Source organism: Hippopotamus amphibius, chromosome 7 (assembly GCF_030028045.1).
Source record: "Hippopotamus amphibius kiboko isolate mHipAmp2 chromosome 7, mHipAmp2.hap2, whole genome shotgun sequence".
NCBI classification, from domain to species: domain Eukaryota; kingdom Metazoa; phylum Chordata; class Mammalia; order Artiodactyla; family Hippopotamidae; genus Hippopotamus; species Hippopotamus amphibius.
Genome location: NC_080192.1, coordinates 78,228,540 through 78,251,157, shown reverse-complemented (window position 1 = coordinate 78,251,157; position 22,618 = coordinate 78,228,540). Strand labels below are relative to the sequence as shown.

The 22,618-nt window shown below is 43.5% G+C and overlaps 1 protein-coding gene across 2 annotated transcripts; it reads right to left on the bottom strand.

Annotated features, from left to right (window-relative positions):
* Positions 1–1,418: 1,418 nt before the first annotated feature.
* Positions 1,419–21,318, bottom strand: PDCL3 (phosducin like 3). Of its 2 annotated transcripts, XM_057742780.1 has the most exons (7): positions 21,159–21,277; positions 18,929–19,058; positions 16,360–16,450; positions 15,987–16,130; positions 14,735–14,943; positions 12,698–12,853; positions 1,419–1,955 (listed from the first exon to the last, which is right to left on the bottom strand). In XM_057742780.1, exons 1-6 carry the CDS (start codon positions 21,162–21,164, stop codon positions 12,711–12,713), a joined length of 723 nt encoding a protein of 240 aa, XP_057598763.1. In that variant the 5' UTR covers positions 21,165–21,277; the 3' UTR covers positions 1,419–1,955; positions 12,698–12,710. The 2 variants fall into 2 exon arrangements, with proteins under 2 accessions (XP_057598763.1, XP_057598762.1); XM_057742779.1 differs by lacking the exon at positions 1,419–1,955 and having other exon boundaries at positions 12,524–12,853; positions 21,159–21,318.
* Between the last annotated feature and the right edge of the window lie 1,300 nt (positions 21,319–22,618).

Sequence of the window (22,618 nt, the reverse complement as noted above, 5' to 3'; positions counted from 1 at the left end):
AAGTCTTCCTCACCGAGGGCCTCAACACTGTGGAGCAAAGGAAACCCACACCCACCGGGTCTTGATCCACAGAATTTGTGAGTGTAACACAAAGGTGGTTGTTTATGCCACTAGGTTTGTGGTGGGTTGTGGGGCAGTAATAGCAGCTGGAACTCCAAATCTGATGAAAAAATTCACTTACACATTTACCTAGCATTTATCAGAGTAAGGCCCTTTTCTAAGCAAGATACAGAAATTAATTTGTGTTATAATACTGATCTTTATAACAGCCCTGAGGTCCGTATCATTACTGTCTATATTTTACAGTTGAGGAAACTGAAGCTCAGAAAAGTTAAGTAACTTGTCCAAAGTCACACAGCTACTGAGCAGGAAAGGTAGCTTTCAGACTGGGGTGATCTAACGCTGGGACACACACTCCTCAACCACTTGGTAGGTACTCTGGTTCTGCCCAAATCTCTGCAGGCTAAACTTCACACATCGACGCCACCAACCTGCCCCAGGATCCTCTCAGCATCCTTTGTTTCTTTCTGCCTGGCCTTGCACAGTTGTGATCAGATGCTCCAGGGATACCTGCCTATTCTGCACACTTCTAGAGAAATCCAATAGAAAGACACTTTCTCCCTAGGAAAGGGCAAACTAATTATGCACCATTCAGACCAGCCTCACAGTGACTGCTGGTCCTGACCTGATTCTTCTGCAGGCTCCAGGCAGAGGCTAACTTACTTTGCTGCAGCTGCACATGCAACCAGAGATTGCTTCTTGAGCTGCAAGCCCCTGCTTAACTGTCCTTTTATTTGAGTATGTGTTGAGTTCCCTGGGTTCTTAAGTGCTAACTCAGCGGGCCTGCTGTCTCCAAAAGAGGACACTGCAAGGTAGTGGCCTTGGAAAGCCTTCAGGAGCTCTTAGGTGTTGAATTTCTTTGCTTCTGCAAACATTTATACGCATCCAAGAGCAAATCCTGGTCAATAAAGGATAATGCTTTGTGGACTTTTAGCAGAAACTTTGTTTCTTAAACTCTATTACTGTTATTTAAAAGTTTTTCCTAGAACCATGGACTCAAACCCTGATACAGGTGCCATTAGATCATGCAAAAACCCTCTGCAGAAGCTTCCTCCACTGTAGGTGCCAATCCAAAACTAACAAAACCTTTCTTAGGGTACTTTCCAAACAAAGAAAAGCCCTGAACAAAAATGGCAAAGCCTCTGACCCACCTACCGTTCTATTTGCAAAAGAGAAGGACAAACTCATTAACTTAAAAATAGCTGCCAACACAGGGCTTTCAAATAACAATGATTCTTCCCTCCCTCCCCCTTTCCATCTTTCTTTCCCTCCCTCCCTCCCTCCCTTCCTTTTTTCTTTCTTTAAATGAGGCACTTATTGGGTTTAGGATGAGAACTATGGGAGGTCACAAACACAAGGAGAGTGCAGGAGGAACTGTTTCTATTTAACATGTTATAACGTGTTAGAAAATCACTAGAAGAGCAGATCAAATATGACTCAGAATTCACTTTGAAGAACCCACCAGGCCCCCACCCACTGTTTACTAACTGAAGCATGAAAATGTATCCAGCAATACTGAAAGTTCATTCTCCCAAGACCTCTCACTGCCTACGACACGTCTGGCTGAATACAGCAGTAGGATCTGTGGAAGAAAAGCAAGGCAAGATGAAACAAAGAGCCTCGGAGGGAGTTCTCCAGTCCAGGGAAGTTCTGCTTCATATCCTGGTGGCTAATGCCATTTCTCTCTCTCAGACACACTCTAACACAATGGAAAATGAAAGACGTGCCTTGAAGCCTGGCAATCTTCATCCTACTCTCCGTGAATGCAGTCACGGGCCTCTATGAGCGGTACATTATTCGGAAAGAATTCACATTTAGGATCCCGGATGAGGACGGGAAAGTTCCGGATGCTGAACAGCCCAGCACGGGGCCCTCTTTCCATGATGATGCCGGTCCTGTAATTGAGAGGGTGCGTCCGTTAAGAGGACTGATGAACCGTCTGCGACCACACAACCGTCACTCAGTAGAGACTTTAAATAGTGAAAAATCAAGGCAAAAAAACCCCCAGCATTTAATCCATGTGGAGGAGAGTTGCCTTGGAAAGTGATAAATGAAACAGTGTGAGAACATAAAAGCCTCGTATGCTTTGGACTGAGAATTTTACTCACTAGGACACTGAGGAAGAAAAGGATCATCTAGAGAGAGATGGGTATTTCCTAACATCCTAAGCAAAATGTAAAAGAGCAGGGGAAAAAACAGATTACACCGAAGGACTGTGTAATGGTGGAAATAAAAAAGGGAAGAAAACTTCATGAAGCTCCCCAAATAAGAATGTGAAGAGATGCAATTTAAGATTCTTCCCAAATTGTACTGACAAACTTACTGGTAGAGTTTCTGGGTCATATGAGGCCCAGTTTATAATCACAAGTACTAGGACCAAGCACTTAATCTCAAATGAGTGAAACGACCATGATGCCAAAGGCTCTGTGCTTTCAAAAATAGGATGCTGCTGCTGCTGACGGTGATGGCAATTACTATTATTACAACATCAACAACAATAAAACATCAGCAAACTGTTCTAAACACGTTACAAATCTCAGCTTGTTTAATCCTCACAATAACCGTCTAGGTTGGATCCTTTTTACAGATGAGAAAACTGAGGTACAAGGAGGTTAAACAGGCGTTAATGGCACCATGAGAAACCACTGCAGGTGCTGCAAATGGTGATAAAGATAAAACCTCCACGACAGTTGGCTCCCAGGGTAATCCGGAGTCACACCAGGCTTCAGGGTGTAGTCCTCAGCCTGACACAGTCAAGATTATCCTTTAACTTAGAGCTAATCAAGTCTCAGGGATGGATTTGTACCAACTGCTATAATCCATATTTAATTATAAACCAGAATACCCATTACTAGAGGTTCCCAAACTTCCTCTGGTTCACAACTCAGTAAATTTTTCACTATGCCCCTACACCAAAAGAAATATGTACCAGTTTCTTTTATTAAGTAGTTAGGGCCAAACAACTTAACAGGCACTTATGTCCTAAAAACTTTTAGCTGTTTGAATATATATATATATATGGAAGTTGAAAGAAAAAATAAGTTTATTATTTATTAATGGCATGTGAGAGCCTGTTTGGCACTTCACACTTTCCCCACCCTGGAATTTGACACTGCCACCCTCATTTCCTGCTTCAGGTTGATTTTTGAGATGTATCTGCTTTTAGCATAGCAACTGCCAAAAACCCAGCTTAGGAAAGATATGACATCATCAAAAGAGGGGTAGTGCAAACTAATGCCAATGCTGTGAACTCCTTGGAGATAGCAATTGCTGTCATGTTCAATAAATGGGCAGTATTGCTGTGTTTCCCTTGACAACTTAGGATATCCAGCACCCATTAACTTGCTGTGGGAATCTGGGGTACCTCGGCAGAAAGTTTGGGAACTGCACTAATTTTTAGTAAGAAATACAACTGCCAAGTGTACTGGACTTCTCCCATTTTCTTTCCAGTAGCATTAGGAAATCAAGACGGAATCAGAAAACCTTTGGGAGTCAAAGTCAGTAGGGGCGGGTAACAAGGAGCTGACAGATCTATCCCAACTTCCATTTAGATACTACAGTCACAGTATAGACCAGTCCAACCCAACCTGCTTGTGTGCACGCACGCACATGTGGTGTGTATTTGGGGATCTCAAATCCATGGGATAGAACAAACAGTTGCAAGTTTTTTATTCTTTTCTGTAACATTTGCAAAAAGGTAAAGAATTGATCTGTTAATTACCCAACTTTTTACTAACTACAACTTTTTATGAACTACATACATGTTTTGAAATGATTCTTTAAATTTTTTTAAATCACCATCTTGGAGAAAGCTACCTACAAAACAGGAATTATTGGTCTTTAATTTTAAAAAAAATACTGTATTTGCTTTAATAGGTATACAAAGAAGAGTAGCAGCATTTTTCCTATTAGGAAGTTGGTACTTTCAACATTTTAAATGTCAGTGAACAGCTTCAGAGTTTACGACCTACTTTCAAAATTAAAAGCTAGAATGGTCAAGTTAAATAGCCTTCTTCATTCACTATGGGATATAACTAACTCAATTCTAAGCACCCTTCCCTCTCATTTTTGACGCTTCCGAGGTCAGGGTGTGTCCTGCAGTGGCTGTTGGCCGGGCAGCTGCAGGGATCAAGTTGGTTTTGCTCGCCACCTTCTGGTAGAATCAAGGAAGTGCCAGCAGCACAGGGTATCAGAGCTGTACTCAATGGAAGGACATTTTAGGATTACCTTAACCGATTTATTTTGTTTCTATTTTCCTTCTCATGTATGCACAAGAGTGACACATGACAAAAATCTACATTTAAATATGTCTAAACAAGCTCTTTAAAAGTATAAAGCAGAACGAACTTCCAGGCAAGCTCAGACTGGCTGTACACCACCAGTGTCCCACCTGTCTTTCTGTCCAGGTCCTCCTCTCAGGTAGACACAGGCTCAGCCCTTGCACAGGTGCAGCTCAAGTGCACAGTAGTTCACTCCCTTGGGGTTGAGCAGTGGGGACCAGGATTGAGGGATCAGTGACCCAGCCTCCCCCGTGGGTGAGCAACACTGAGGGGTGGGCTTCTCAGGGGCCCTAAGGGATGGACTTCCCAGGGCCACAGCACTGACCACAGATTCTTGCCCTCATGCTGGCCTTTCCCCCTTCCTGCCTCCCTCCCAGCCCCCTCGCTCCTGCCTCTCACTCTGCATCCAAGCCCTTGGCTCAGGCTCTGCACTTGGGCAAATCCAAACTAAGAGCTGTGCCCTCTAACCCTGGCACTTTATCACAGACAGATGGCAACCTAGAGCCGAGCACCACCTTCCTTACACTAGTTACGATTTCTGGTCTCATGTGATTCATGAACCATCATACTTTTAAAATCGACTTTATTTTTTAGTAGTGTTTGATTTACAGAAAAATTAACAAAATAGTAGAGAGCGTACCCATATACCCTGCACCCAATTCCTCTATTACTGCATCTTACATCAAGATGGAACATTTGTTACAGTGAATGAATCAATTTTGATACATGATTATTAACTAAAGTCTCATTCTCTGTTTTAGAATACCATCAGGACACCACATTACATTAGGTAGTCACCTCTCTTGAGGCACCTCTTGGCGTGGGTTCAATGTTTCTCAGATTTCCCTTGTTTTTGGTAACTTTAACAGTTTTGAGGAGCTGTTTTGTAAAATGTTCCTCAGTTGGGATTTGTCAGTTGTTTGGGCACAGTTATGGGTTTGGGAGAGGAAGACCAAAGAGTTTACCCGGTATCATTTTCATCCCATCATATCCAGGGCCCTTACTAGCAACATGCCTTATTGCTGGTGACTTCAACCTTGGTCACAAGGCTGCAATAGAGCTTGCGAGCTTTCTGCACCGTAAAGCTACACCTCCCTTTCCATACTGTTCACTTTGGAAGGAAGTCACCCTGTGCAGCCCATGCTTGAAGTGTGGACTATCTTAAGAGTGGAGCATCCACATAAATGACTCAGAACTCTGCGCAGATGGTCTCTTCTCCCCACTTGTTCATCTTTTCCATCATTTGTCTGTATGCACTCATGGATATTTCCTTTACACTCTGGGTTGTAATCCAGTATTTATTGGTACTTTGTTGTTCAAATTGTCCAATCATTAGGAAACTCCTGCATCCCTTTGACACATTGCCATCATTGTGATTTTTGGTTTTGTTTTGAGCACATCTTTACTTCCTGGCACTACAAAATGATCTGGGAGAATCTTGTCTATTTCCTGCTCCGGTTTTAGAATCAGCCACTTCTCTGAAGAGCTCTGGTTTCTTTTTTAGGGAATAGTATTAGAAACCCATATCTGAATGGTAGGTGTCGTCTTTGCAACGGAGGTGTCACTGCTTTTAAGCCCCTTCAACTGACAGAGCAAGGAAACCAATATAGCAAGGAGAGGTGTTTACTAACCTGTGTATTACAGTATCTAAATATGTAAGCACCTGTGTCTACATGAACATTAGGCTCTTCCCCCAGCTCTCTGTAACCTCACACTCTAACAGTGAAACACCTAGTTCCCACTGTCTGCTATCCATTTACTTGTTTAAATCTAGAATATTATAGCAGTATCAGAATTGTTAACATGTACCAATGTGAGAAATTACTTTATCAACTGCAGTTTCCTTTGCACTTCATCTTACAGACTCCAGTCTTTTACAAGGTTACTTAGGTCAGCACCTTCCCCCCAAACCCCTCCCACAAGATTGTTTCATACATTTGTAATACAGTTAATTGTCTTGTCACATTCTTTGTCCCATCCATGTATCCCAACTCCCTAAGTGATTTTAAAAATTTGCATACATTAAGATTCACTCTTGGTGCTGCAAAGTTCTAGGGGTTTTGACAAATGCATATTGCCATACCTCCACCCTCATTGTATCATTCAGAATAGTTTCATTGTTCTAAAAATCCTATGTGCTTTTACCTTTTCAACCCTCTCACACTCCCCCTTGAGTCCCTGGCAACCACTGATCCTTTTAACATCTCCAAAGTTTTGCCTTCTCCAGAATGTCCTATAATTAGAATCATACATTAGACAGTCTTTTCAGACTGGTTTATTTCACTCAGCAGCCATGCTTGCTGTGGCTTGGTAGCTCATTTCTTTTTATCACTGAATTACATTCTATTGTATCAAATTACAATTTATTTATACATTTATCTATTGATAGATATTTTGGTTGTTTCGGTTTGGTCATTATGAACAAAGCTGCTATAAACATTTGTGTGCAGGTTTTTGTGTGGACATAAGTTTCGAGTACCTAGGAGCATGACTGCAGGATCATATGGTGAAAAGTATTAACAGCATTATCCATTTACATTCATTATGCTCACTGTTCAGATTTCTAGCACCTTATTTTCTATGGTTCTGCCTTTTCTGTTTTTTATTCTTCAATCTAGCCTTTTATTGAATTAACTGAGCACCCACACATACACTATTTAAAAGTTTAAATTTAAAAGTTATGTAATTTTTTTATTTTACTGTTATTTGAATTTTTTAACCATATCTCTGCCAACCTCTTGAATACTTTTTAAGGGTCTAAGAACATTTAAACTCCAATTAAGTCCCCTTCAATTTGTGTGCTACTTTGCCCTATGTTTCAGTGCCCTATTTCATCTTCATGTCCTAAATAAGACATTGTTTCTACTGCTCTGAAAAGTCAATGTTCATTCAGATCTGCTCATAATTTTTTGGTCACTATGATTTCTTGAATCTCAGAGCTTTCATCTTTGTCCTTCAGCACAAAGTAAATCCTCTAAATTTCCTTTAGTGAGAATCTTTTGATGATAAATGTACTCAATCTATGTCTGAAACATCCATTTCATCCTCATTCCTAACAGCTTCACTGGGTATTGACAAGGCTTGGTTGATAGTTTCTGTTTGTTAATGCATCTTCTTAGCCCATAGATACTATTAGTCTTCTGGTTTTCACTGCTGCTGCTGAGAATGCAGTGAGCCTTACTGTTACTGTATTGCAGGTAATCTGACCTTTCTGACTGCGTTTACAAATTTCTCTGATATTCTGCAGTTTCACTATATACATGAAGGTGTGGATTTATTTCATTTAACTCACTTAAAATCTGTATAGCTTTCTGAATCTGAAGGTTGATGTTTTTCATCAGTTCGGGAAAATCTACCTTTATCTTTCCAAATATTACCTATTTCCAATACTCTCCTTTTAAAATATTAAGAGATGTGTTAGACTGTCTCAGCCTCTCCTCCACATCTCTTAACCTAACTCTTATATTTCCACCTGTCTCTGTGTGCTACATACAGGGTAATTATTTGGCTCTACTTTACAATTCACGAATTCATCCTTCCAATGCTTTTTCAAAAGCTTAAGATTTTTTTTTTTTGATATGGACCATTTTTAAAGTCTTTATTGAATTTGTTACAATATTGCTTCTGTTTATGTTTTGGTTTTTTGGCCCTGAGGTCTGTGGGATCTTAGTTCCCTGACCAGGGATCAAACTCACACCCTCTGCATTAGAAGGCAAAGTCTTAACCACTGGACCACCAGGGAAGTCCCCCAATGCTTATTTTTATAAGGGACTTATATAAGCAACTCTTGTTCTTTACTCTTTTATTTATTTAAACATATTAAATGCACTCATATTTTTGGTCCTGAAAATTCCACAACCCTCAATCTTTGCAGTCTGAATGCACTCTTTTTTGCAGGCTTTCATTCAGGATTCAAGGAGTCCTGTGATTTGTGGGTTTGTGATTAATGACTCTGAGCTCACATCCCTGTGGAAAGTGTTTGAGGGCTAAATTAAAGCTGAGTTCTTCTTATGTGGATATGCAGTTGCTTTGGCCCAGAGCCCAGGGGCATTACAACTTAGCACCTCTTTAAGAACTTCACATGAGAAATGTTTAGACACATGTACCATGAGAATTCAAATCCACATGAGGGAAGGCATATAAGTGACTTCTTAGGGGTGCTTGTGTTCTCTTTTCCAACCAGTGCTGGTTCCCCCCATGAAGGCAGTCCTTTGGGATTCCAGCTGTTTGGAAGCGGATCTCCCTGAAGGCTTATCTCCTGCCACCTGTCCCTCACAATCCATCCTCATAGAAGCTTGGTGTCACCATAGAGGACATGCCCCTGGGGGGTAAACAGGCTCACCAATCCTGCTGCAGTTCTGCCTTCACTTTGTTTTTGGCCTCAGAAAATGACTTCCTTTGACAGCTCAGCAGCACATTTAAGAACATTAAAAAAGTCCCATCCAACATTGAGCTACCACCAGGTGGGCTGTTTAGAGTATCTGGTCTTTCACAGATGGAAATATAAGTCCTGGTCTGGTTCATGAAGTTACTGAGGGCACTGATGATGAAGCAGAAGCAGTGAACAGACACTGCTCTGCTTTGTCAAGCAATTTGAAAGCGGCGAGTAGAAAGCTAGAACGGTTGTGGTTTTGACTAATGACGGGCAGGGGTCTTTAACGGGAGATGCATAAGCTGCATCTCTCTCCAAGAGAGACCAAGATGGAAGTTACTTCTTTTCCAATAAGAGAAGTCCAGAGAGGACCATCAAGAGCTGGGTTACAGTGGCATCAAAAAGATCCTCACTGCTCTGGCTCTGTAAGCACACCCTACGACCCAAGTACGCTGCAATCACATCTACTATGTCTGTCCTTCTTAAGAAGCTTGCCCAGAACTCCCAGCCAACTTCTGCCCGCCTCCCTCTGGCAACCCGTAGTCCAAGGGAGGCTGGGAGTTTAATCCTTAGCTGGTCCCACTGCTGCCCGAGCAGAGCTGGAGAATCCTTGGCAGGCAGGTAGCAGTCTCTACCACTGGACCCGAACACTCACTGCCTGAGACCGCAATCAAGGCAGAGACAGAGATAAGGCAATGATTTACTGAACAAAAGAATGCGGGAGAGAACAGGGTCAAAAGTACAGAGGGATGGCTTAGCTGTGGACAGCAGACCCATCTTCACTGGAGACTGAATGCACAAAAAACGAGGCTACTTAAGGTTTGGGCAGTGAGACTGGACCCAGGGAACTCCTTGTAGCAGTGAGTGACAGGTTCTCCTGTGGAGTAATCAAGTCGGGGCAGTGTGCAGAGGGCAGAAAGCCCGGACCACTGGCTGTATGAATGTAAACATCAAGAATGTGTGTTGAAACCCACCTGTCAAGAAGGTTGTGTTTATTTATGAGTAACAACTGATTTCCATAAATAGGACAAAACCACTTTCACAGGAACATGCTTCTAAAGTAGGCAACACAGTCACAACACGTTTGGCCTGTCGCACTTGAAAAGCACTTAGGCAAAATTTGGGCTTGTTACATAAGAAAACTGAATTTAAAGCTGAAATTAATAAATGATGAGAAATGGAGGCATCAGTGACAGAGGACCCCCTTCTAAGCAGCCCCTTCTCGTCTCTCATAAAGTGTCTTTGCATCCTGGATGACTTCTCTGAAGCCCTTAGGGAAGAAGACACCCTAGGAAGCCGCTCTGTCTGCAACCTCAGCACAAGAGGATGTAAACTTAGGTCTGCAATGAGGTAGGTGTATACAACCTAACTGTATCCTTTTTCTCCTCTACAAAATAAGGAAAATCAGGAAGAATCAACAGTATCTGATTATCCAGTCGGCTCTCTGTTTCTGCAGGTTCAACTAACCATGGACTGAAAACACTGAGGATGTGCAGAGTCAGCTGCGAGGGACCGAACACCCGCAGATACCCCACGGCGCTCCTGGAGTCAACCCCCATGGATCCCAAGGGGCGACTCTACAGTCTTACTCCATTTCACTTCTCCCAATCACTTACAACTGCAACTCTCCAGAATCACTGCTCACCAACCACTACAGAAAGAGTTACCTAGCACCTGCTCAACACCCTTCCCCATAAGCCTTTCCTCCCAACATCAGGAGACAGACTCTTGGGATCTTTCTTGCCTGGTCACTGCGTGTTTCTGCTCTGGAATGAGATGAACTCAATGCTTACGAGCCCAGCTGTATCACCTCTACCACATCACGAACATTCCAAATGACACAGAAAGAAGTTAATGGTAAGCAATACAGGGAAGTCTCCCAGAATTATCCAACGTGCAGAAATGTGCACCTCAGGTTCAAAATCACGATACTAAGTTTAGGATAGACAAGCTGCTCTCTCTCCCTTTTTAAATCAAGTTCAGCCAGCAAGACTGAACAGCTTCGTGGGGCCTGAGAGCCATGTGGCCAGACAGGGATCACAAACCCAGTCCAGGGACACCTGAGCTTCTGAGCACAAAGCAAGCACCTGAGTCTGGCACAGAGGCAAGATTTCACAGGAACAGAGATCAAAGTGGCAAAGGGTATATTGAGAATTACACCCTATAGAGGCTCCACAGTGGGATGAAGCCTGCTGTCTGGTCACAGTGGACACAGTCCCCAAACACATTCAGGCACAGTTCTCTCCCCTAGGAGGTGTGCACGCAGCTCTCAGGTCAATGCAGCAGCCACACTTTCACCACCGCATTTCACTCCGATGTCAGCTGACAACAGAAAATCTAACCCACAGGACCAGCAGCGAATGACAGACTGACCAAGCTTATTTCAACCCTGCAATTAAAATTTCATGAGAAACCCTTCAAGGTAAACTGTGACACAGAGTAACATCAGCAGTGCTGGCTCGTGTGTGTAGAAAAACAAAGTCACTAATACAGACACTTCAGACAGACAAAATGGGTCACAGCTGCTTTTCTCTGAATTACTGCAAAAATAAATGACAATAATCTGAAGGAACTCTGTGCCCTCTGATTCATACTTTTAAGATTCAACCAGCAGTGAGTACTACATCACTCAACACAAGTATTAGGGGATAAGAGCGCCCCTAATTAGTCTGTTCACATCAATTTGACAATTAGTGGTAAATGCTAAGAGGATTCTAGTTCAGAAAACATCTCGCTATGTCTGTTACTGACTGACTGAGATATACTTTATCTATTGAAGTGCGTGCTTATATCTATTTATTTCCAAAAAAGAATTTACAGTGACCTTTACAGTAACTGAGATTAACTGACATCTCAACAGTCTGAGACAAAAAATAGTTTTAACCAGAAAAAATATTTTACCCCAAATGGCAGTATATTGGAATATTTTAGTTATTGCTTTGATAAGACAATATTTCTTTCACAAAATTACCTATTTCTTCTAAATAGGATAAATACTAAAATGTCTTCCTAGCAATCTTTTTTATTTTTGAGTTAATAATCCTGTTATTCAAATGAATGGATAAAGAAGATGTGGCATATATATACAATGGAATATTACTCAGCTATAAAAAGGAATGAGATGGAGCTGTATGTCATGAGGTGGATAGACCTAGAGTCTGTCATACAGAGTGAAGTAAGTCAGAAAGAGAAAGACAAATATTGTATGCTAACTCATATATACGGAATCTAAAAATGGTACTGATGAACTCAGTGACTAGACAAGAACAAGGATGCAGATGCAGAGAATGGACTGGAGAACTCGAGGTTTGGGGGGGCGGGGTTCCGGTGAAGCGGAAGCTGAGACGAAGTGAGAGAGTAGCAGAGACATAAATATACTACCAACTGTAAAATAGATAGCCAGTAGGAAGTTGCTGTATAACAAAGGGAGTTCAACTCAAGGATGGATGATGCCTTAGAGGACGGGGAGGGTGGGGGGGAGTCGAGGGAGGGAGGGAACATGGGAATATGTGTATAAATACAGATGACTGAACTTGGTGTACCTCAAAAAAATTTAAAAAAAAAATCCTGTTGTTACATCTATAAAAGAATAAAAACAAATAATAATATAAATGCAAAATTTAGCTTGCAATTTTTCCACTGTATAATTTATTCACATTATTAAAAAAAAACCCGTATTTCTTTTTTTTATAGTTTTATGTGAACAAATAGTGAATAGTTTTACGGCTTACCTAAAATATAAGTGAGGAAACATAGACAACTGCCATACTAATATCTGGCTTTTATTTTTTTCTTAAGGAAATAGTATTAATTTAAAAAGATAGTTCTAAGAAATGTAAAAGGATTCCCGGCAATGATTATTTCTGAGACCTATGAGATTTGAAACATAATTATAAAAGGCTAAAGGCCAAAATATACACTCCTACTCTTTCCTTTTTAAAAAAATTCAGACGATGTGTCACATCAAGAAAGTTCAGCAGGTTACCAGGGCCGCAGCCTTAGTCATCCTCGGAATCACTCTCCCTCCTGGCGGGGACGGAGTTCCGCACAGAAGAAAGCAGCACATCTTCTATAGGCTTCTTGGGGTTCTCCTCCAGGCTCGTCTTGATTGCTCCAGACTCAGACAATTTCCACTCCAACTCTATGTGATAAAGAAAAAGCAAATCGCCTAAGACACAGTCTGCAGGGGGCCCTCAAGCCACACTGTTTTTCTAAGCAGAAACTATGATCATCAACATTTGATGACAATTTGAGGGCCATAAATCATAAGGTGCCTAGAAGAAAGGGAAAAATCAGACCCTTAAGAAGGAAAACAAAAATACCTGCAAACACTGTTTCAGAAGATGAGATCAAATAAGATATTACATACATTTGAAACTCTATGATAACTAAAATAAAAAACAGAGACTAAATCTTTCTTCTAACAGCTAGTTTCTCAGCTTGCACAATTTCCCAGGAAAGAAATCAGCATGAAACATGTAAACGAAACACTTTTCACAGTCCTGCTGGCAATCTAATCATAAATTTAATTTTAGTTAACAAAAGGAAATTCTTAAACCTCATGTCCAATATCTCAACCTATTAGAATCAAAGGCTCAATGTATGATGACATTTAATAGATTTGTTCCAAGTGGTAATAATTTTTAAAAGTACCAGAAAATTAAGAATCCGTGACTAAAGGTTCAGTTCCTATATTTTATGCTCTTGTAATCAGTGAAACTCCACATGGGTGTGCGACCTTGTGAAACACAATCAAGTGATGTGTTTTCCCAATGCAGAGAAGACCCCAGGCAGGACTGAGAGACAGTGTGAGATTCTACAACAGCCTAGTTTAAAGTGATGCTCTGCTAATTAGAAACTTCTGTTAAAATCTGAACACCAATTTTTACTAAAGTCATATTAATTCAAAGTGCTCCACAGAGATGAATAACACCAGTATTTTCAGCTCTAGGTACCCTGGTTCAATGTCATACAAAGTGAACAAATTTCTTAAAAAAGATATTTTTTTTAAGATTTCTGATTCTTAAGAATATATTTAAATTCACATGTATGTATAAGTGGATGTATTTAATATTATTGTTCATTTATATGCAGTAATCATTATTTTATAAATTCACTAATCCTCAAATGAGACTTTTCCTAGAAATAAAAACTATAATTATTATTGTTCACCTATCTCTCCCCTCATGGTATATTCAAAGACCAAAATAAGAGGCAAACACATGTTTAGTGTGAAATGCTGTATGTCTCTGAACACTGGAATAATGCATAACTGATGTGACATGTATGTGTGTGTGTATGTATGTATATGGTTATACTTTTTCCAGTTGATTAACTTATATAGAGTTACATAAAGTAGAACATAAAGCCATATTTTAACACATGTTTTTAACGACTACTACCTAAAGCACAGCTGGACATTTCACTGCACTAAAGAGATAAAGAATCTGATTTAGCAAGAAGCCTGCAGGCCTCAGTTTCTCTCTCATGTTATGTGTCCATATGTATTTTAACACCTCCTGTTTAACAGACAGAAAAAATTAAAAGACATATACTTTAGGAGTTAAGAGGCAGAATTAAATAAACTTTAAAAGCTACTATTCAACTGAGAAAAAACTTCTATAGAGATTTATATATGTACATATAGATGCATATAAGCATCTCTTACTTATAACATTCATGTGAATTCAACAAGAAATGAATGATGTGATCTTGAGCTACAACTAAAAACAAGCATATTCAACTGTAGGGACAAATAAAACACATCAGACATTACTATTAAATATTTTAAAGTCCATGGCGCCCTCTTTTAACTGAGAATTACTAGAGTCCAGTTTTAACTGCCCCCAATGACTCATCTAAGATAACAGATTCAATGTGCTTCTTCCCTTTTTACGATCACTCACATGGGGGCAAAGGTGAACCTGACAAGTCATCCTAATGCATGTCTAGTAAGCAGACACCCTCATCAACAGAAGCATCCCCTCCGCATCTCCCACATGCAACTCAAAGAGGCCCTTACCATCCACTGTCAGGTTCATGCCACCAAACACCAGAGGTCCAATAAACTGAGCCTTGATATCACCTTCAAGGTACACAAATATCGTGGGCAGGTTCCTGTCAGGATAGTTGGGTATGCAGGTTGTTGAAATGGCTTTGATAAATTTGACATCAGGAAACTTCCTGGCAAGTCCACTGAAGTGCTGATTTATCAGGGCGCAGAGGGGAATCCTATAAAATAGAAAAAGAAACCACTGTGATTCTTCATTTGTACACAATAAAGCTCAACTACCAGGGTTTCCTTAGTGGTGGAGTGGTTAAGACTCTGCCTGCCAATGCAGGGGACACGGGTTCAATCCCTGGTCCAGGAAGATCCCACATGCCGTGGGGCAAGTAAACCCGTGTGCTCTAGAGCCCGTGAGCCACAACTACTGAAGCCCATGTGCCTATAGCTTGTGCTCCTCAACAAGAGAAGCCACCGCACTGAGAAGCCCGAGCTTGCCACAACTAGAGAGAGCTTGAAGACCCAATGCAACCAAAATATAAACATTAAAAAAAATATTAAAGTGCAACTACCCTTCTGCCCTACGGAAACCTCATAATGACTTCACGAGTGATTCGGCTACTCCAGCTAAGATGAACTAACATTCAGAACAAACTTTCTAATATGTTTAGGCAAAGTGAGGAACTCAAAATCCAAAGTTCAATTTAATTTGACTGAACAATAAGTCAGAAACACAGCTCCACAGTAAAAGATAATTGTCTTGCTCTTCTATAGGAGAGAACAGTCGGGGCTTAAAATGTGTGATTCAGAAAGCATTTCCTGCTTGAAAGGCACTCCTACACAAGCACTAGACTCTGCAGGATGGGAACAAAACTGGAAGTGAGAAGCACCAGGGGTCCACTGCATCACTCGCCAAGGACAATTCTCACAAAGGTCACCCTCGCCATTGACAAGAATGATTCATTACATGGAATTGTGAAATGCCTGCGTTTCTCCAGAAGGACAAGTGACTGAGGAATTCATTTACAATTAAAAAAAAAAAAGTCTTCTATGCCACACTGTAACAGAGGTATTTGTATTAGCTATAAATATTAATCTGAAAGTCTTAAGACAAAAATTAGGTAATAATGTTTGGGCAAATCAGCAACAAAAACACATAAAACACTAGTTAAAACAACAACAACAACAACCCTCTGGTGTGGATTAAGCCTGAGATGTTCAAGACATAAATTCAAATGAACATTTAAAGACAGTCATAAGACCAGCTCACCCTTGTTTGTAAAGGTGCAGGATGACCCACAAGCCCTCACCGGCTTTGGTAACTTCTTGAACATAATCCTTTCCTGAGATTTCCAAAACTACTCCAAATTTATTCTTCAATTGGGTTGCTTTCCACTCAGCCAGTCTTTGCTGCCTGCACAACAGAAGGAGGAGAGAGACATCTTACACTTCCTTACACACACACACACACACACACACACACACACACACACACACACACATACGACACCCCTTTCACACAGCAATCTTTGCAAAGGTCCAGGTTTATTTATTTATTTATTTACCAGGTTTATTAATGTTTCAGAGGACACACATTTCAGCGCCACACAAGAAACCAAGCAGCCCCACTGGGCGGCACCGACCTGTACAGTTCGATCGCACGCTCGTCTTCCTCGTTAAATTCATCTTCATTATCCTCCAGTTCTTCCAAAGTCATGTCCTCATACGTTTTCACTGAATGTCGTTCAGTTAGCAAGAAACCAGAAATGTAAAAGATGAACAAACATACATTTTGGGTTTTTCTCCCTTCGCTTTTCTCCTAAAGGAGTACACTCAACACCCAAAGACCCCCAGCCCACAAAAACCCAAATAAAAAGTACATAAGGTGTTATACTAGTAAATAAGAAGGGGAGGGTGTTTTTAAAAGATAGAACTGTGTCGATATCTGCTGGCCTGGCTCTCTTACCTCCACACAACAACAAGGATACAAACAGGAAGTTTCCCAGGTTTACAAAAGAAGAGAGTTGTATTTGCTTGAGTTAACCTGGCCAGATCCTCAAGCACAGACACTCACAGACAGGTGCATAACAGGTCTCATGCCTGCGAGGAGATGGGAGGATACTCACCCGGGTCCTCCCCAGCACACACTTCCTAGAGCGAAGGGATTATCACCTGGTCTTCTCTTGGGGAGTGGTAGGCAGCTCTTTTAATCTTTTAATCAACTGCTATAAAATCTGTATTTTGTTTTTATTGCCATAAACACTCTTGCTTCTTGACATCAAATCAGGCTTTTATCCTCTGACCCCCCAGCCCAACACTACCCAAAACTGTTCTTATCAAGCTCAATAATGACATCTGTTTTCTCAACCGATGAGCACATCTGACCAAACTCACCACCGCCTCCTGTCTGAAAGCCCATCTTCCTCTGGCCCCCTCTCCTCCTCCCTCTATGGCTGCCCCTCCCTTGGACCCTTTGCTAACTGGACTCCTTCCCTTCCTTACCTATACCCACTCCCCTGGTGTCCACATCTCACAGCTTTAAATACTACCAATATGCTGACAACTCCCGAACTTATGCCTCCAGCCCATGTTTCTCTGATTTGAGAAAGAATCCCCAACTGCTCACTTACCATCTCTATCTAATAAAAACCTCAAAGTGACCATGTCCCAAATACAGTTCCTGATCTTACCTCCAAACCTGCTCCTCCTGAGCTTTCCTCATCTCAGCTGGCAGTAGCTCCATCCTTCTGGTCATCCAAGCCTAGAGCCCTGCAGTCATCCCTAACTTACCTTCTCTCACACCCCTCACAGGATCCACAAGCAAATCCTGTTGGTCCTACCTTCAAAATACACCCAGATCTGACCACTTCCACCCACCACGCTGCTCCAAGCCTATGGTACCACTTGCCAATGGTACTACTGCAGTCGTTTCCAGACTGGTCTCCCCACTTCCTGCCTTGCCCCCCAACAGCCCGCACTCGGTAAGGCAACAACAGGATGGTGCTGTCAACAGAGGGCACGTCACTCTTCTGCTCAAAGCTCCAATGACGTCCACCTCATTAGGCGTCAAAGCCAAGATCCACACTAGAAGCTACAAGGTCCTAAATGGTCTGACCCCCAGTTGTCTCTCTGAACCGCCTAGTACTGTCTCCAAGTCCTACTGGCTTCCTGGCACATTCTCCAACATGCTTTCCACTTGCTCATTCACCTCCTCAGGTCTACTCAACTGTCACTGCCAGTGAGGCCCTCTCTGACCCTTTCTAGAATTATACCCAGCCCTCCTCCGACCCCTTCCTGCTTTCTTTTCCTGTCCTTAACTTATGTATCGCTCACGGTCTGTCTCTCCCGCTAGAACGTAAGCTCCAAGAGGACAGGGGTTTTGTCCAGCCCGTGCACAGCTAAAGCCCCTCTGCCCAGAACAACACCTGGCACACAGCAGTCCTTCCATAAACATTTGCTGGATAAATGCTCTGTAATAAATCCTTCTCTAAATTAGCTCTAACATGTTGACAGGGGTCAAAAATCCCAGCCCCTGTGATCAATGGTTCTCAATCTTTGGTGTGAACCAGAAACTCTCTGAAGCACTGGTTTAAAATGCAGATTCATGGGCCTCACCCACACAGATTCTGATTCAGTAGGGACTGTGTGTCGTGTTTCTTGTTTTTTGGGTTGGTTTTTTTGTTTGTTTGTTTTTGACAAGCACCCCAAGTGATCTCAATGCAGGTGATACAACTACCTGTTAGAAAGCCCCTCTCTTAGACTCCATACACTGCAAGCATCTTATGCTTCCCCAGATCAAGCTATTTTAATATTTTCAATCAAACCACAAAAATAAAGTATACGCTCAGGAGAACACAAACACTATAGAAACTTTTGAGCAGATTTCCATGACATTATACAACACAGACCACAGACCAGAAAGTTGAAACTCGGAAACACTTTCTTCAGGGTTATCATGTGCTCACCCGACGCAGACAAGGAACTATGCAAACAGAGGGAGCCTCTGAAGTCCCCCTAATTCTATAGCCCAGGAAGCTGATGCCAGAGATGCCCTGTGACCCGCCTGAGGTCCCAGAGGCAGCATCCAGCACAGCACTCCAATCCCTGGCTCCCGGCTGCTGCTCGAAGGATCCTTCTACCAAAGCAGCTGGAGGCTTGGCGAACTGTTTCCTAGGGAGACAGAGCCAGAATAAAGAATACAAGGACGCTCACCAATGGACTGCTGGAGGACCCGCTGCTCTTCCTCTTCTGCCTCCTTCTCCAGATCCTTCAAGCTTTCCTTTGAGGGCAAGATGCCCTTTTTGCGTAAGATGTCATTCCACTCAGTGTCTGCATTGGGGTCCTAGAGCAGGTAGACGAAGGATACCATGAGTGCCAAGTCCACTGTGGAGGGTGCCATGTTGGGCAAGGGGTCAAATGGGAAAGTGGTGGGAACGGGAATTCACACCAAATTATTCTGTGGCCTATTTCTGAAAAAATGTCAAAAGACCCACAAGCCCTGCTCCAATCTTCCTGCCTTGGGGTAAAAATCAGGCTACGACGTGCAGATAGACATCAATGCTGATACCGAGGCTCTGACCTGGCTTCTGGTCAGTGTTTTCATTAATGACTCAGAGTGATCCATCCAATGATATATATTAAGTACCTACTATATGTAAATTATTGTACCAGATAGTAGGGAAGCATAGTGAATGTCAAAGTCACCTATTTTACAAGTGAGAGGAAGGGACAGGCAATGAATAATTAAATATACAAAGATATACTATGAATTATGGCAAACGCAATGACCAACAGGCTGCTGAGCTAGAGAGTTCCAGGAGGCCTGCATCCCACAGGATGGGCAGGGACGTTCTCTCAGAAGAGGTGACATTTAACCATCACTGGAAGGTGAGAATGAATCAGACAGAGGAGTGAGAACTCAGGAAATTACTTTCCAGGCTGACAGACCAGCCTGTGCAAAGGGCCTGAGTGCAGAGATGTCGAGCACCTGAACGTCCTGAGTGGCTGCAGGAGAATCAGAGGGAAGAGAGCCTGACTGACTCTCTAACAGCCAAACCTGAGAGGAAGAGCTGAGACTCAGTGGAGCAGCTCACAACGGCTGACGCTTATTGAGTCCTAGGTGCTGGGCACTCTGTGAAGCTCTTTACCTGTGTCTAATCCTAAACCTGGCTAATCCTCACAAGCCTGGAAAGCTGTGCGTTTAGGAAGACAGCACCAGGCTGGAACGAGTCAAATTTACGATGATCAAACGTCAGAAGGATAAGTGTCAAGGTGGGCTCTTAGCTCCGGAACCCAGCTGCCCAAACCCTGGTTTGGCAGGAACACTGCTAACAGTCCTGGTCTGGAATATGAAACCAGGGAGCTCTGGAAAGGGCACCGGGATAACCAGGGTCCAGCCCCAGCTCCTTGTCCCGGTCCTGATAAAATATTTCAAAAGAAAAACAAACAGAATCCTTTCCACAGGGTGGTCAGGAAGGCCTCTGAAGAGGTGACGTTTTGAAGCTGAGACCTGAAGGACAGAGAATGCAAAGGAGGCTGGGGGAGCCCTGAGTTTTGATCATCCTCTCCAGCCCCCAAACCCACAATAACTCCATTTCCCTTTTGCCACCAAGTCAGAGATGAGTTCATCGGGATTCCTGACCACAGCGAGATCTGGGAGACAGCAGAATGAGCTTTGGAGACGGACCCTTCGACAGTGACAAAATTGAGTTGTCAAGAGATTTTCTCATAAAAGCATCCATTGCCACGGTGTCATTTTTTTTTCACTTTTCCATGTGTGTTACTCAAACTCCATTACAAATTCCTGATGCTTTGGGGATTTGGTTTTATCCATTTTAAGATGCAAAGTAACTGGGCTGCGGGACCCTCGGGCTGAGCTCTGGAAGCCAGGGAATCCAGAGTGGGCGCACCTCAACCTGAACACCAACGCTGGGGGGGCAGCAGTAGGGGAGAGATTGTAATAACCCCCTACTCAGCTCTAGGTGGAGTCAGGAACACGGGTTCTGCCGCTGGGTTAAGTTCTGGGGACCCCCCCCCGGTCCACTGGTCCAAGCCTCAGCTTCCACATCCGTGAAGGGATCCATAACGCACCTGCCCAGGTGCTCGCTAAGACAGCTAACAAGTAGGAAGCAACTCCGTCAGGTGAGATCCGGAGCGGTCTTCACAGGCCCCAGGGGAGCCGACCTCGGGGAGCGGCAGCCCCAAGGACTGAGATGTGGGGGTGGGACACACGGGGTGAAGACGCCCAGCCCGCGGACCCGTGCGACCACGCCCGCCCGCCCTCACTGCGCCTGCGCCGACCTCGCCTCGCGTGGCCTCTCCGCGCTGGCGGCGTCCGGCGCTTCCCTCAGGCCCGGCAAGGACAGCCCGCTGCCCGCGCAGACCCAGCGGGGCAAACGAGCCGCCACAGCCCCCAGACGTCGCGACCCCCCGACCTGCTCACCTGCATTTTCTCTCAACTCGCTCGAGCCCGGCCGGCCACGGCCACCCCGCCCCTCAGCTTCCTTCCGCGCATGCGCGCAGCCTCTTCCTCGCTTCGCGCAGCCGGGCCTTCGCCCCGCCCCCCGGGAGCGAGCTGGGCGGAGCCAGCGGGAAGAAAGTTCTTCTCTGAGCCTGCGCCGGCTCCTCAGGAGACCAGCGCAGGAGCTGTGCGCGTGCGCGAGGCAGGATGTGCCTAGTCGTGCAACTCCGAGCCCATTCCCGGCGCTACCTTATTAGGACAGGTCTTCGGTCTGGGAGCGGTGGGGCAGCGGCAGGGAGGTACCGGGAGCCAGGCTCTTTTAGCCGCAGACCAGATGGTATCGGAGGTCTCTGCCCGGAAAGTCAGAAATAGAAACGCGTTTCAGTGATCCACTGTTACAGTGAAAAATGATCCAGGGTTACCTGGAATTCACTCACTATCCTTCCAGCGTCTTCTACGGCAGTTCGTTCCTAAGACTCCTGTTTATTGAGAACCTACTAGGTACCAGGCACTATTCTAGACTCTGCGGATACAGCAGGTATCACAACAGCCGAAAATAAGAAGGTGAAAGTCCTTTCACTTCATTGAGCTTCAGGCGTTTCTTGTTTTAAAAAGTGCCTAGCCCTTTCCAGGTTGCACAGGAAGCACTGAGTAGAAATGAGCAATCTAAATTGTAAAATACAGGGGCTGGGTCCCAGGCTTCTGTGTAGCAGCACTCCGAGTTTGACTTAAGAAGGCGATACTCCTCCGGACACCTGAGCTAGGTGGCTGCCTCCTAGCGACCAAGGAGACACAGGTAACACAGACCCAGGCATCCGTAGGGTAAGCATAGGACTCCCAACTTTGGCTCCATTAGAACCACCTGGGAGCCTTCCAAAACTGCAGCTTCCCTGGGGCTCCATCCCCAAATTAAATCTCTAGCGATGGGACCTAGAACTGATATTTTCTTTGAGATTGTGAAGTGTTGCTAGTATACACAACCATTGACATAAACTGAATCAGATGATTCCTTGAAGGCAAGGAGTTTTGATTTAACCATTTATAGGATTCTTAAGGTTACCTAACTCCTTCCTACAAAATTATAGGTCTCTCTCTCACTCTCTCTCTCTCTCTCTTTTTTTTTTAGTGTTTAAAAAGTACATTTATTATATTTTTTGGGAGTTAGGAATAAAGGACAGCTTAGGCTACTCCTGGGGTTCAGGATCCCTCACAAGGCTGTAATCAAGGCGCTGGTCAGGGCTGCGGTCATCTCAGATCCCAACTGGGAGAGGATGCACTTCCATGCTCACTCACATGGCTGTTGACGGCCTCAGGCCAATGCTCCCCATCGGCTGGAGACATCAGTTCCTTGCCATTGATGTGGACCTCTCCATAGGGCAGCTGGCTTCCATCAGAGTGACAGGAAAGCATCAGAGAGGGCACAGTCTAATCTTGAAAGTGAC

Excerpts from the sequence above, each read along its gene's own strand:
- PDCL3 (XM_057742779.1), bottom strand. Across the intron at positions 16,451-18,928 it reads GGTCCTCCAGCAGTCCATTG|TGAAAACGTATGAGGACATG; the intron begins GTGAGCGTCCTT and ends AACGACATTCAG. Across the intron at positions 12,854-14,734 it reads CATGAACCTGACAGTGGATG|AGTTGGAGTGGAAATTGTCT; the intron begins GTAAGGGCCTCT and ends TTTATCACATAG.